Source organism: Oncorhynchus clarkii, chromosome 17 (assembly GCF_045791955.1).
Source record: "Oncorhynchus clarkii lewisi isolate Uvic-CL-2024 chromosome 17, UVic_Ocla_1.0, whole genome shotgun sequence".
Taxonomy (NCBI): domain Eukaryota; kingdom Metazoa; phylum Chordata; class Actinopteri; order Salmoniformes; family Salmonidae; genus Oncorhynchus; species Oncorhynchus clarkii.
In genome coordinates, this window is record NC_092163.1 from 52826672 (window position 1) to 52841100 (window position 14429).

General features: G+C 45.2%; 2 protein-coding genes across 2 annotated transcripts; one reads left to right on the forward strand and one right to left on the reverse strand.

The window, feature by feature from the left end:
• Positions 1–1475: 1475 nt before the first annotated feature.
• On the reverse strand, positions 1476–11146 carry LOC139369455 (endonuclease, polyU-specific). Its single transcript, XM_071108718.1, is given in 12 exon segments — positions 1476–1590; positions 1800–1942; positions 5596–5702; positions 5794–5929; positions 6529–6553; positions 6555–6683; positions 7211–7261; positions 7417–7536; positions 7538–7579; positions 7871–7976; positions 8546–8648; positions 11084–11146. Coding segments are annotated over 12 exon segments (1140 nt in total).
• Positions 11147–12105: 959 nt separating this feature from the next.
• Positions 12106–14388, forward strand: LOC139369816 (Ts translation elongation factor, mitochondrial). Its single transcript, XM_071109090.1, has 6 exons — positions 12106–12244; positions 12556–12708; positions 12975–13103; positions 13288–13410; positions 13509–13590; positions 13755–14388. Exons 1-6 carry the CDS (start codon positions 12197–12199, stop codon positions 14147–14149), a joined length of 930 nt encoding a protein of 309 aa, XP_070965191.1. The 5' UTR covers positions 12106–12196; the 3' UTR covers positions 14150–14388.
• The last annotated feature ends 41 nt before the right edge of the window (positions 14389–14429 follow it).

Here is a 14429-nt window from a genome sequence, read left to right on the forward strand (position 1 = left end):
GTGCTCATTGGCCGACCGCCTTCAGGCGTCCCTTTTCCACGAGCCTATTGTCTGGCCCCGTAAGCAGCTTTGTTTCTGCATGTGCAGCTGGACCATCCCGCTCAGCCATTAGCCACGACACGCTAAAGAGAGCGGGATAATATAATTACAAAACAAAAGTCAGGTGGCTACTATATCTGCCAGGGGGAGCCCATTTGGGGGGCTATCTGTGGTGGGGGTTGGCGGGTGGCCAGCTATAATTCGATTATGAAGTTGTGAGAGCGACAAAAGGAACAATTGAATCTTTTTCTCCCACTCGCCCCACTGTGGTTTAATTTGATTCCATTTCGGGTATAAAAAGAGAGGACATTTACTCTTCTACTTTTCAGAGTCGCCGGGCCAGAAAATGTAATATGGTCTGACAAAACTGACCTGGGGAAATTACTCACAGAGCGTATCGTTATTGTCAGATCGATGTGAGACTCAGCCCATTTATTGAGGCCCAAATCAGATGAATTCCTGAAAGACGTGGTTTTTGTATGAAGTGACTGGCCTTGTGTTCTCACTTGGCACGGACGCACACACACCGGGGGACAATGGGATCTAAGGCAGATCCATCTCCTCTAATACTTTCTTTAAACAGAGGTGCAAGTGTGTCCCCCTGTCCTGTCGGCAGACCCAGAGTTTATCCCGTTAGTCACCCTGGATGAGTGAATGGGTAAACTCGACCCCCCATCCCAGCTGGAAGCAGCCTCACACACGCAGATCCTCACCCCCAGCTGGGGTGGGACACACAGGGCTTTACGGACAGCTGATAGGAACAGGTTTAGCTAGTGGGTACTGTTTGGAGTAGGTCAAGCAGAATTGGATCTGCTAAATGTGTTTTTGTTTCCATTAGTTTCCATTCGTTTATCGGTGAGGAGTGCAGGAGACTACTTATTTTTTTGCTTTATTTTTTGGGGGGGGTAAGACAGTAAGCGATTGTGTCAGATGCACACATCCTCTTAGTGGTGGGGTGTCCCCATGTGCCCGCTATAGGAGCGTGTAAATGCCAATTTTCAGCCCATAGTTTGATCATGCCCTCAGGAGTGCATGGGACTCTCATACCCTGCAGATTTCTTCATTGCTTGACTAAGGGCTATATTCAATATGTATTGCTGAAGCTATAGATTGTGCAATAGACATGCCAAGGTAATTTCCGATTGAGCAGATATATACAGTGTTTACAAAATGCAGTCTCCGCTGACACAGGAAATTTGCCTTCAAATATCAATCTGAATGCTGAATGTCTGCAATACAATACATTTATAGTGAGCGCAAAACATTCATACATGAATTGTCCCATTTACAAAAATGGAACCCATTTACAAATACAAATAATGAAATGCTCTTATGTATCAGGACTAAGATTGGACATTGTTGAGTTTGATGCGGGATGTGATTGACAGACTGTTGCTAGCTTGTTGAATGCTGAGTGGCTGCTGTGTGCTTCAGTTCTAGGGCATGGCAGGGAAGGCGGAGCCAATGTACTTCTTCCCATTCCCATAGGAGGAGTGTTCCCAGGTGTAGGTCTGGATCACCAGTGGCTTCCCTCCCAGGCTCTGTTTACACCTGGACATAGAAAACCAGATGAAATCATAACACTAAATGGCAACAAGCAGAAACACACATATACAGTACACAAGCATAATGAGACATAATGGGACACACGGTCCAAAATGGATGGAAATGGAGAACAGCAATGGCTTTGAATAGTGTGTACATCATCTTTGGTAGATAATGAAAAATAATTGACACACACACACACAAAGAGTACTCGCTGTTTCCCTGGACGGGTGATATAGCAAAGACTGTAGATGGCCAACTCGAACTCAGAACTGCAGCCAATGATGGCAGAACCAACCTGCTTGAAGTAGCCATCCCACGTAAACTGCATCCCAAGAACATCAGGGTAGGAAGTCCACTTAGAAAGAGAGTGAACAAAAGGAAGATAAAATTCGACATACAAATTAGGATCTGGCTAAAGATACATGAATCAGTTACAGAACCCATTGCCATTTATGGTTGTGAGGTCTGGGGTCTGCTCACCAACCAAGAAATCACAAAATGGGACAAACACCAAATTGAGACTTTGCATACAGAATTATGCAAAACATATCCTCTGTGTACAATGTAAAACACTAAATAATGCATACAGAGCAGAATTAGGCTGATACCCACTAATTTTCAAAATCCAGAAAAGAGCCATTAAATTCTACAACCACCTAAAAGGAACCGATTTCCAAACCTTCCATAACAAAGCCATCACCTACAGAGAGATGAACCTGGAGAAGAGTCCCCTGAGATAGCTGGTCCAGGGGCTCTGTTCACAAACACAAACAGACCCCACAGATCCCCAGGACAGCAACACAATTATACCCAACCAAATCATGAGAAAACAAAAAGATAATTACTTGACACATTGGAAAGAATGAATAAAAAAACAGAGCAAACTAGAATGCTATTTGGCCCTAAACAGAGAGTACACAGTGGCAGAATACCTGACCACTGTGACTGACCCAAACTTAAGGAAAGCTTTGACTATGTACAGACTCAGTGAGCATAGCCTTGCTATTGAGAAAGGCCGCCGTAGGCAGACCTGGCTCTCAAGAGAAGACAGGCTAAGTGCACACTGCCCTTAAAATGAGGTGGAAACTGAGAGCCCTTCTGTCACGACTCCCCCCCGAAGTTAGCTCACCCGCCTGTTCGGGTGGTGCTCGGCAGTCGTCGCCTACTAGCCGTCACCGATCCCTTTTTCTTTTCGGTTAGTTTTGTCTCATGAGTTACACCTGTTCCTATTTTGTGTGATGATTTGATTGCCTATTTAGCGTGTGGAACCCACCCCTTTGTTGTGCGGGATTATTTTGATGTTCACGTTTGTGTCGTTGGTGTTGTTTGTGCTCTGGACCGTGTTACCCGTTGTTTTGGGTTGGTCAATATTTTGCGCCCTGCGTGTTTGGGCATTTACTTTTGATGCCGCATTAAAGTGCATCTTTCCCCTGGACCTCTGCACTCTGCGCCTGATTCCTATCTACACACCTAGTCAGCCGTGACAACTTCCCAACCTCCTGCCAAATGTATGACCATATTAGAGACACATATTTCCCTCAGATTACAAAGATTCACAAAGAATTCGAAGACAAACCCGACTTTGATAAACTCCCATATCTACTGGGTGAAATACCACAGTGTGCCATCACAGCAGCAATATCTGTGATCTGTTGCCACAAGAAAAGGGTAACCAGTGAAGAACAAACACCATTGTAAATACAACCCATATTGATGTTCATTTATTTTCCCTTTTGTACTTTAACCATTTGCACATCGTTACAACACTGTATATATACATAATACTGTCACGCTCTGACCTTAGATATCTCTGTTTTCTTTATATTGTGGTTAGGTCAGGGTGTGACGAGGGTAGGTATGCTAGTTTTTGTATTGTCTAGGGTTTTGTAGGTCTAGGTATTTGTATGTCTATGGTGGCCTGATATGGTTCCCAATCAGAGGCAGCTGTTTATCGTTGTCTCTGATTGGGGATCATATATAGGTAGCCATTTTCCCTTTTGTGTTCGTGGGTTCGTGTTCTATGTTTAGTTGCCTGTCTGCACTATTCATATTAGCTTCACATTTCGTTCGTTTTGTTATTTTGTTAGTTTGGTCAGTGTTCCTTCTTTAATAAAGAAGAATGTACGCATACGACGCTGCTCCTTGGTCCGATCCTTACGACGAACGTGACAGAAGAACCCACCAAAAATGGACCAAGCAGCGTGTTCAGGAGGAATGGACCTGGGAGGAGATCCTGGATGGAGCAGGACCCTGGATGCAGGCTGGGGAGTATCGCCTTCCGAAGGAGGAAATAGAGGCAGCGAAAGCGGAACGGCGACGTTACGAGGAGTTATACCAGACACCCCCCAAAAATTTTTGGGGGGCACATGGAGCAGTCGGCGGAGCCGAGGAGCGAACCAGAGCCAGTCAGGGAGTCAGATGAGGAGTTCAAAATCTCAGAGATTCCGGAGAGAGGTGCTAGCATTGAGAACGCTGCAGAGCGTGCGTGCTGAGGTGCGTGTCATCAGCCCGGTGTCACCTGTACCGGTCCCATGCATCAGGTGTCCAGTGAACCTCCACAGTCGAGTACGTCCTGTGCCTCCTCTCTGCACTCACCCTGAGGTGTGTGTCTTCAGCCCGGTGCGCTCTATTCCAGCTCCTCGCATTTGCCGGGCTAGAATGGGCATCCAGCCAGGATGCATTGTGCCAGCTCTACGCTCCAGGCTTCCAGTGCGCCTCCAGAGTCCAGTACGTCCTGTTCCTGCTCCTCGCACTCGCCCTGAGGTGCGTGTCACCAGCCCGGTACCACCAGTGCCGGCACCACGCACCAGGCCTCCAGTGCGCCTCCACAGTCCAGTACGTACTGTGTCTCCTCCCCGCACTCACCCTGAGGTGCGTGTCACCAGCCCGGTACCACCTGTACCGGTCCCACACACCAGGCCTCCAATGCGCCTCCAGAGTCCAGTACGTCCTGTTCCTGCTCCTCGCACTCGCCCTGAGGTGCGTGTCTTCAGCCCGGTACCACCAGTGCCAGCACCACGCACCAGGTATCAAGTGTGCCTCCACAGTCCAGAGCTTCCGGTGACGTTTCACAGTACAGAACCTCCAACGACTGGCCACAGTCTGGAACCTCCTACGATGGGCCACAGTCCGGAACCTCCAATGACGGGTCACAGTCCGGAACCTCCAACGACGATTCCCAGTCCGGAGCCTCCAGCGACGATTCCCAGTCCGGAGCCTCCAGCGACGATCCCCAGTCCGGAGCCTCCAGCGACGATCCCCAGTCCGGAGCCTCCAGCGACGCTCCCCAGTCCGGAGCCTCCAGCGACGGACCCCAGTCCGGAGCCTCCAGCGATGGATCCCAGTCCGAAGCCTCCAGCGGCTGTCCCCAGCCCGGAGCCTCCAGCGACGGTCCCCAGCCCGGGGTTTCCAGCGACAGTCCCCAGCCCGGGGTTTCCAGCAACGGTCCCCAGCCCGGGGTTTCCAGCGACGGTCCCCAGTCCGGGGTCTCCAGCGATGATTCCCAGTCCGGGGCCTCCAGAGATGATCCACGGTCTGGTTCTACAAAGGCAGAGGGATCAGCATAAGGCGCATCCAGAACCGGAGCCACCACCGAGGGTTAGTTTGGTCAGTGTTCTTTCTTTAATAAAGAAGAATGTACGCATACCACGCTGCGCCTTGGTCCGATCCTTACGACGAACGTGACAATTACAACATTTGTAATGTCTTTATTCTTTTGGAACTTCTGTGAGTGTAATGTTTACTGTTCATTTTTACTGTTTATTTCACTTTCGTACATGATCTACTTCACTTGCTTTGCAATGTTAACATATGTTTCCCAAGCCAATCATGCCCCTTGAATTGAATTGAGTGAGTGAAAGAGAGAGAGAGAGAGAGAGAGAGAGAGAGAGAGCAAGAGAGAGAGCAAGAGAAATTGAGAGAGATCTCAGTCAAATCTTATTTTGTTGGAGACTTTGTGTTACGATTACAGAGTTGTGTCGTGATTGTGATGGTTTATTTGGTGCTTACAGGTCTGTCAAAGCTATGGCTGTAGTAGTCAATCAGACCCTGTTTCTCCAGCCGGTAGAACTGGAGCCAGTTGTGGAAGCCAGATATCTTCCCACACTTAATCTCCCCTACAATAGCAAATATACACTTTATGAACACACACACTCCTACATACACACCACATACACACACACTACATACCCATACACACACAAGTACACACACAGACCTGCTCGAAGCCGCTGGAGTCCATCTTGCCAGGGTAGCAGGAGTAGAGGTCGAACCACATCATCTTCAGGTCATGGAGGAACTTCTCCTCTGAGCCATAGCATCCTGGGGAGGAGGTCAGGTCACACTGGTTACTGATTCGGCATGGGTCCTCAGATCCTCAAAATACTTTACAGCTGCACCATCGAGAGCACCCTGACGGGTTGCATCACTGCCTGGTATGGCAACTGCTCAGCCTCCGACCACAAGGCACTATAGAGGGTAGTGCGTACGGCCCAGTACATCACTGGTCCAAGCTTCCTGCCATCCAGGACCTCTATACCAGGCAGTGTCAGAGGAAAGCCCTAAAAATTGTCAAAGACTCCAGCCACCCTAGTCATAGACTGTTCTCTCTGCTACTGCACGGCAAGCGGTACCGGATCGCCAAGTCTAGGTCCAAGAGGCTTCTAAACAGCTTCTACCCCCAAGCCATAAGACTCCTGAACAGCTAATCAAAGGGCTACCCAGACTAAGTAAGTAAGAATTTCCCTGTAAGGTGCCAATGCCTGTTGTATTCGGCGCATGTGACAAATACAATTTGATTTGATTAATTAGGAACATTTTCTATCATTTTTCTTTGACTTTGGAAATGTAGAGTAGGTTGTGTACAACGGTAGCAAAATGCGAAGACTGTGCAAGGGGTGTGTAGACTTTCATTAGGCACTGTAAATACTCTTGGTGAAGGGCGAGCTCTCTGCCCAACTCAGTTGAACATGGTCTCCCTCAGGAAGGCGTCCTACTCAGCCAGCTGCTGGGGGGTAAAGTCCTCAGTGGTGTCTATGTTCCTCTTGTAGTTGTCCTGCAGGGCCATGAAGGCAGCATATTTTTGTTTTTTTATTTAACTAAGCAAGTCGGATAAAAACACATTCTTATTCACAATTACAGCCTACTTGTAAATCAAATTCAAATACAATTTTATTGGTCACATACACATGGTGAGCAGATGTTAATGCGAGTGTAGCGAAATGCTTGTGCTTCTAGTTCCGACAGTGCAGTAATATCAACAAGTAATCTAACAATCAATCTAAATATACACGTGATATGAGTAATGTAAAATATGTAAACATTATTAAAGTGGCCTTGTTTAAAGTGACTTTAAAGTGATCAATTTATTAAAGAGTCCTGTGATTGGGTCTCAATTTAGGTAGCAGCCCTTCTGAGTTAGTGATAGCTGTTTAACAGTCGGATGGCCTTGAGATATAAGCTGTTTTTCAATCTCTCGGTCCCAGCTTTGATGCACTTGTACTGACCTCACCTTTTGGATGATCGTGGTATGAACAGGCGAACCCGGGTCTGTAGTGACGCCTCTAGCACTGCGATGCAGTGCCTTAGACCGCTGCGCCTCTCGGGAGGCCCTCTAACATATGACGGCTTGGAGAACAGAGATGCCTCGTCCAGGAACTGGAACAGCCTGGATGGAAGACAACACAGTCAGGATATAGGTCAGAGAGAGAGAAAGAAATAGAACAAGGGGCAGAGAGAAGGGGGAGGTTGGACAGTGACAGAAAGAGGGGTGAAGATATAGTGAGAGAGAAAAAATAACATAAGAGACAGAGGAAGAGAGGAATAAGAGAACAAAGGTCGTTCTGGGAGCAGGTCTGGGAGACGGGCACTCTGGCCTGGGAGTCAATGATCAGCTCTGACGCAGAGGGCTTGTTGGAGTCCAGAGCATACAGAGATTTAGACAGAGACTGGATCAGTGATGTTACTGCCGGTATCTCCACCACCAGAGCATAACAGACACAGGAAAGGAGCACTTTATTTTAGGGACTGCTACCCATAGAACCTAAAATAGCCTACCACCCATAGAACATACAGTATCAGAACCATGGGGAACAGTTTACATGAATAATCATTGTACTGTTGTAGCACAGAGAAGTAATGACATTGTTTTAACATTTCATAGGTAATTTCGATGTTGTTGTGGGTCATTAACTCATTATAATGTACTACAGGACAAATACAGTACCAGGGTTGTAATCAATTTGGTGTAACAGTTTGAGTAACAATGAAGCCATTTCCACGTAGGGAGGTGTAGTCGCTGCAGCAGTTGTTGTGATCTCTTCACTTGGTGTTGCAGTGGCACTTGTTCTGAGAGTTGTATTTCTCCCCACGGCGGCCCTGGCAGGACAATCCTGGAGCGGGTGCTTAGAAGAGAAGTCATAATTAATATGTTTTAGCTTAAATTTACATTTGAACAATAATGTCTAAAAGTGGTATGAACTGCTGAGTCCTGTGTTTCACATAAGGAGCCTATTGAAGATTGTTGTGACTTGCATGATTAGTGACAATTTACATTACACAACAATGACCTCTACTGGCCAAACACACATCCTGCTGTAAAAGACTGAGGGCACTCTGATTCAAACACTAGTGAACCATCCTATGGCCCACAGCAAGGTGAATAGCTGACTGGTCTAATATTGAGCCGGTATGTTCATTTTGATTTTGTTCACAAAGGTTGTGTAGTAAGGACTCTTTCAGATATGATGCAGGAGTATCTGTATGGTCAACTGTGATCGACCTTGACCACTATGTGAATTTCACCAGTTGTGGATAATTGCCCGGGATGTAAAAAAGGCCAGCTCAAACTAATAACAGATTCAAATGAACTGCGCCTAGGTGTAGTAGACAGTGGGATATGTTTCAGGGACATGGTTTTGTTTTCATGCCTCCAGATCAGAATGCCACAGTACCCTCTCACCATTACAGACGGCTGCATAGTCATTGCAGCAGTTGTCATACTGGGAGCACTTCGAGTTGCAGTGGCACTTGTTCTGAGAGTTGTACTTCTCATCACGACGGCCCTTGCAGGGTGTGGAGCAAGATAGAGAAAATGAACAAGAGAGAACAGTTTACACCCTGCTTTTGTTGACATGAAATAACTATAATGTGCTAAGCTTTTGGCTCATTTTGGTAGAGTTCATATACAATTTAACTAGGCTTAGAGCCAATAAACAAAGGAGTACTTTACAAACGGATGATAAACTATTCTAACTAACTGACTAACAAGGTGAATTGCTTAGAATAGAGTTGGACACTTCCTATTAACTGGCTAATGTATTGATAATTCAATACATTAGGCAGATTTCTTTCAGACAGTTTTTACCATCATAAAAAAAAACTTTAAGATCTAAATGAAAAATGTATTTAATTCGTTTTGGGTGTGTTAGGCAAAGGCCAGAGTGACAACCCACAAGACAGCAGACCCCCAGGGCCAGGACTGAGCAGCCCAGCAGCTATGGATTTCCTTAATAGTTATCTCCCCTGACGTGGGCATGTTTTCAATACGGACTCCTTTATTCGTACTGAATTCCGTATAAGGCAACCAGACCTTATGAAAGTTGCCCAGTATACCCTTAATCTTGTAATAAATCAAATCTAGTGATACATACAGCAGAAGTCAGAAGTTTACATACACCTTGGCCAACTACATTTTAACTCAGTTTTTCACAATTCCTGATATTTAATCCTAGTAAAAATTCTCTGTCTTAGGTCAGTTAGGATCACAACTTTATTTTAAGAATGTGAAATGTCAGAAGAATAGTTGAGGTTGATTTATTTCAGCTTTTATTTCTTTCATCACATTCCCAGTGGGTCAGAAGTTTACAGACACTCAATTAGTATTTGGTAGCATTGCCTTTAAATTGTTTAACTTGTGTCAAACATTTCCGGTAGCCTTCCACAAGCTTCCCACAATAAGTTGGGTGAATGTTTTTGGCCCATTCCCCCTGACAGAGCTGGTGTAACTGAGTCAGGTTTGTAGGCCTCCTTGCTCACACATGCTTTTTCAATTCTGCCGACAAATTTTCTATAGGATTGAGGTCAGGGCTTTGTGATGGCCACTCCAATACCTTGACTTTGTTGTCCTTAAGCCATTTTACCACAACTTTGGAAGTATGCTTGGGATCATTGTCTATTTGGAAGACCCATTTGTGACCATGACTGATGTCTTGAGATGTTGCTTCAATATAGCCGCATACTTTTACTTTCTCATGATGCCATCTATTTTGTGAAGTGCACCAGTTCCTTCTGCAGCAATGCATCCCCACAACATGATGCTGCCCCCGTGTTTCACAGTTGGGATGGTGTTCTACGGCTTGCAAGCCTCTGCCATTATGGCCAAACAGTTCTATTTCTGTTTCATCAGACCAGAGGACCTTTCTCCAAAAAGTACGATCTTTGACCCCATGTGCATTTGCAAACCGTAGTCTGGCTTTTTTTTATGGCGGTTTTGGAGCAGTGGCTTCTTCCTTTCTGAGCGGCCTTTCAGGTTATGTCGATATAGGACTCGTTTTACTGTGGATATAGATATTTTTGTACCTGTTTCCTCCAGCATCTTTACAAGGGCATTTGCTGTTGATCTGGGATTGATTTGCACTTTTCACACCAAAGTACGTTCATCTCCAGGAGACAGAATGTGTCTCCTTCCTGAGCGGTATGATGGCTACGTGGTCCCATGGTGTTTATACTTGCGTACTATTGTTTGTACAGATGAACGTGGTACCTTCAGGCGTTTGGAAATTGATATCAAGCAAAGAGGCACTGAGTTTGAAGGTACACCTCCAATTGGGGGGGGGGGGGGGGGGGGGGGGAAGAGAGAAAAGAAGAGAGAAAAAAAAATATATAAAAAAATAAATAAAAAATAAAAAACACTAAACAGAAATCAACTACCTACAAGACCCATGTGGGAAAAAGCTACCTAAGTATGGTTCTCAATCAGAGACAACAATAGACAGCTGCCTCTGATTGAGAACCACACCCGAACAACAAAGAAATACAAAACATAGAAAATGAACATAGAATGCCCACCCTAGTCACACCCTAGCCTAACCAAAATAACCAAGAATAAAAGCCTATCTATGGCCAGGGCGTGACACATACGCAAATATGTCCCATTTGGTGTTTTACACCTCCAGCAGAGGAATGCCATTTCTGAGTGCATGATATTCAGTTTCACTGGAATAAAGTACATTCTATGAATGGTCTTAAACTGCAGTAATTGATGCCTGAGATGATATGAACATGACTGGGCATTCAAACATATCTGTATCCATTCATCATCAATACCAGGTCTTCCTCACATTTTTGTTTTACATGTTTTGTGTCATAGGGAAAAGCTATCAACCCTTGATACAGTTTGGAAATCAACTTTGGAGGTTTGTCCAAGTGCCTTAAATAGCTGGCTTGTCTATTATTGTTTGCTGCACAGAGAAAATAAAGTGTATCTGCAAAGATTCACCTCAGCTCCATCACAGACTGGTCTTCCCTGGCTGCCTGACCCTGCTGACACCCCTGTGGCCATCTGATCCTCCTAAGAGGAGGCATTATTCCTTGATCCCAGACTGTAGCTTTAAGCTAAAGCTGCTGTCCTGTAGCTACTGGAGGTCTACCCATCAATTCAATGATGTAACTTTTTTTTATCATTCACTGATATTGTTAATATACTGCAAAATTCAAATGAGCTCCATAGAATGGTCATCTCTGGCTGTCTGACCCTGCTGGGACTCCTGTCACCATCTGATCCTGCTAAGGCCTGATGAGCAGTGTTGTGTACTGCCTGTGCATATAGTCCTATGCTAAACGCAGCCAAAGTCGCTCTCGTCGTTATTGCTGCTTCAAATTCAGTAGCCATACCTGCGAGATCGGGTTCGCGTGTGGTCTCAATAAAATAGAGTAGGCTATAGCCTATGGATGGGCAGAAAATCAGTTATCTTTCCAAGGAAATGTACTTCTTAAATAGTTTACTACACTGTATAGAAATAGTCCTAACATATTGATCACCCATATTTATGCTTCTGAAAATATTCCCACTCCTAAAAGGTATGCTATAAAAATAGCTCTAGAGAAAGTGTAAGTCTCTCCATCTCTGCTTTCTTCAAACTACTTATAGCATATTGGCTGATATAGCCCTGTAATACAGATAGCCTAATATAACGGCCATGTGAGAATCTCTGGTAATTTAAACAATTTCTTAAGTTATTTTTACGCTTTTGACATTCCCTATATGGTGAAAAATTGCTGGCAAGTGAGCTGCATCACAAAAGCCTAAGGGACAAGTTCTTGCAGTAGCGGGTGGGAGTCATACAGCGGGTGGTCCAGTGAAAGTTGCGTCCCTGATTTTTATTTATTTGTATACATACATTCTACACCGAAGTGAAGCCCCTTCGAACTATTGTAGGCTCAGTGTGGTAGGCATTCCAGTACGTTAGATGGCGCTAAACAAACGTTTATAGCTACATTTCCTGGCTCAAGTTTGTCCATGTTCCTTTGCCTTACCCGGCTAAGTTCAATGACATTCCGGCTTTCATAAGGAGAAATATCGAGGTTTGAATATATAAAAAAAAATCCAAGAATGGCATTAACGTATGTTTTCAGATCAATCAGAACAGAGTTCTCAAAGGTAGGCAAGAAAAGGGTGCGCTGGCATCCAGCATTTTTTTTTCTGCTTGTGCTTTCTGAAGCTGCTGTCAGCTGTTGATTTGAAGCTAGCTAGCTTCCAGTACCTAGCCTAGCTAACCACGTATGGGACAAGAACGTTAAAGTATTCAATTTTCTGCAGCTAGCCTTTGAGTGTTGTTGGCAACATCACAGTGAATTGAAATATATTCCCAGGACCAGAGGTCATCTTGGACATTTGATTTAATCTGTTAGCAATGATGATGGCTTCACTGAAATGTAACGTTCGATAATCTAATTTCTTGTCCACCCCAGGTCTGCACCGTTCATCATGCACAGTCTTTACACACAGGATTTCCAGTTCTTGCTGCAGAGAAAGCTCTCCTTATGAAACTACGCAAAAGTACTGGCTACACATTCATTAACTGCAAAAAAGCATTGGAGAAATGTGATAATGACATCACAAAGGTAAACATTGCTTCTTTCAGTACAGTTTTGCTTGCTGAGCAGGGCAGGGATGGATGTGTAAGAGGTGCAGGATTTGTTCCAGCCCAACAATAACAAATATGGTTTTAGTACTTTTCAATCTGGTAAATTAGTGCTTGGTTGGAACAAAAGCCTGCCCTGCAGTGCTTGCACACAATGCAGGCCTCCTGGATCAGGATTGGGGCAGCTGCTGACTTAAATGTAGTGTATATTTAGGATAATGTGTGTAATGTTTTTCTCCAACCAAGGCAGAGCGCTGGTTACATGAGCAGGCCCAGAAAGAAGGCTGGAGCAAGGCCAGCAAGCTGGAGGGGAGGAGGGCCAAAGAGGGGCTGATTGGTCTGTTTGTAGGAGACAAAGCTGCAGTCATGGTAGAGGTAAGCAGATCTCATTCACTCAATGAGATCCTATCACTCATCCTCCTTGATGCAGTCTGCATACAATATTCAAGTTGAATAATACCTGCTTTAACAGTCATCTTCATTTGTTTAGTTTGATCAAATGTAAAAATGATCAGAAGTATTTGTATCTCAATGTCCTCCACGTCTGTGTGTGTTACAGGTGAACTGTGAGACAGACTTTGTTGCCCGTAATGAGAAGTTCCAACAGCTGGTGAAGGATGTGGCGTTCGCCACCATGGCTCACCACAGCAGTAAAAACCAGGGCCAAACTGGATATGTGAAGGTATGACACATTACCACACCATCCCCCACTCAGTAGCCACATCACCCTAGTATACATGTTGGAATACTTAAAACTGCATTTATCTTTGTTGGTTTCAGAGTCTCCTGGCAGCAGAGGACCTCTCGAAATTGAACTTGGGTGAAGGTGCTTCTCTGGCTGATCAGCTGGCCCTTACAATAGGTGAGTGAGTAATACAAATAGCCATTTAATAATTTAGTAGACTCTTATCAATATTAAGATGCTCTCATTGAATTTGAGCTTTAATAACCTCTCTGCAGCATTATTTGGAAATTGAAGACTACTCTGATAGTGAAGTTGTAATTTCCTGTCCCGTCCCCTGTCAGGTCGTCTGGGTGAGAACATGTCAGTGAGGCGGGCGGTGACGGTTGGTATCCCTGCAGGCTGGCATATCGGCTCCTACATCCACGGTGGTGTGGCGGGTCAGTCTGATATGGCCATGGGGCGATACGGCGCCCTCGTGGTGTTCCAGGGGGGCAAGGACGGGGCGCAGGACACCCTGGGGAGGAAGCTAGGGCAGCACGTAGTGGGAGAGGCCCCCGTATCCCTGGGCAATATGGATGACCTGCCCTGTGGGGATGCGGAGACACGCCTGCTGCCCCAATCCTTCCTCCCTGACCCTAGTAGGACAGTGGCACAGTACCTGACGGAGCAGGGGGCACGAGTTCTGGACTTTGTCCGCTTTCAGTGTGGGGAAGTTGGCAGTGATGGGGCACATTGAAGGGTAGAGGAGAGCATCTCAGAGACCTTACAGGTCATGTTTTATCTGCCTTTTATTTGTTTCTAAATTAGACCAAAGTGCAGACGGTTATTTGATGTCATGCAAATGCATTCACCCAATTTCAATGTCTCATGTTTTCATGCCTTGTGTGATAAGCTTAATATGTGTACCAAAATGACATATGCTGTAGGATAAATGAACTGAATCACCCCAACAATAAAGATATTTTAAACTGTAGATTACCATGTCTTCTGTACATTTATATCTCACTAATTTGTCA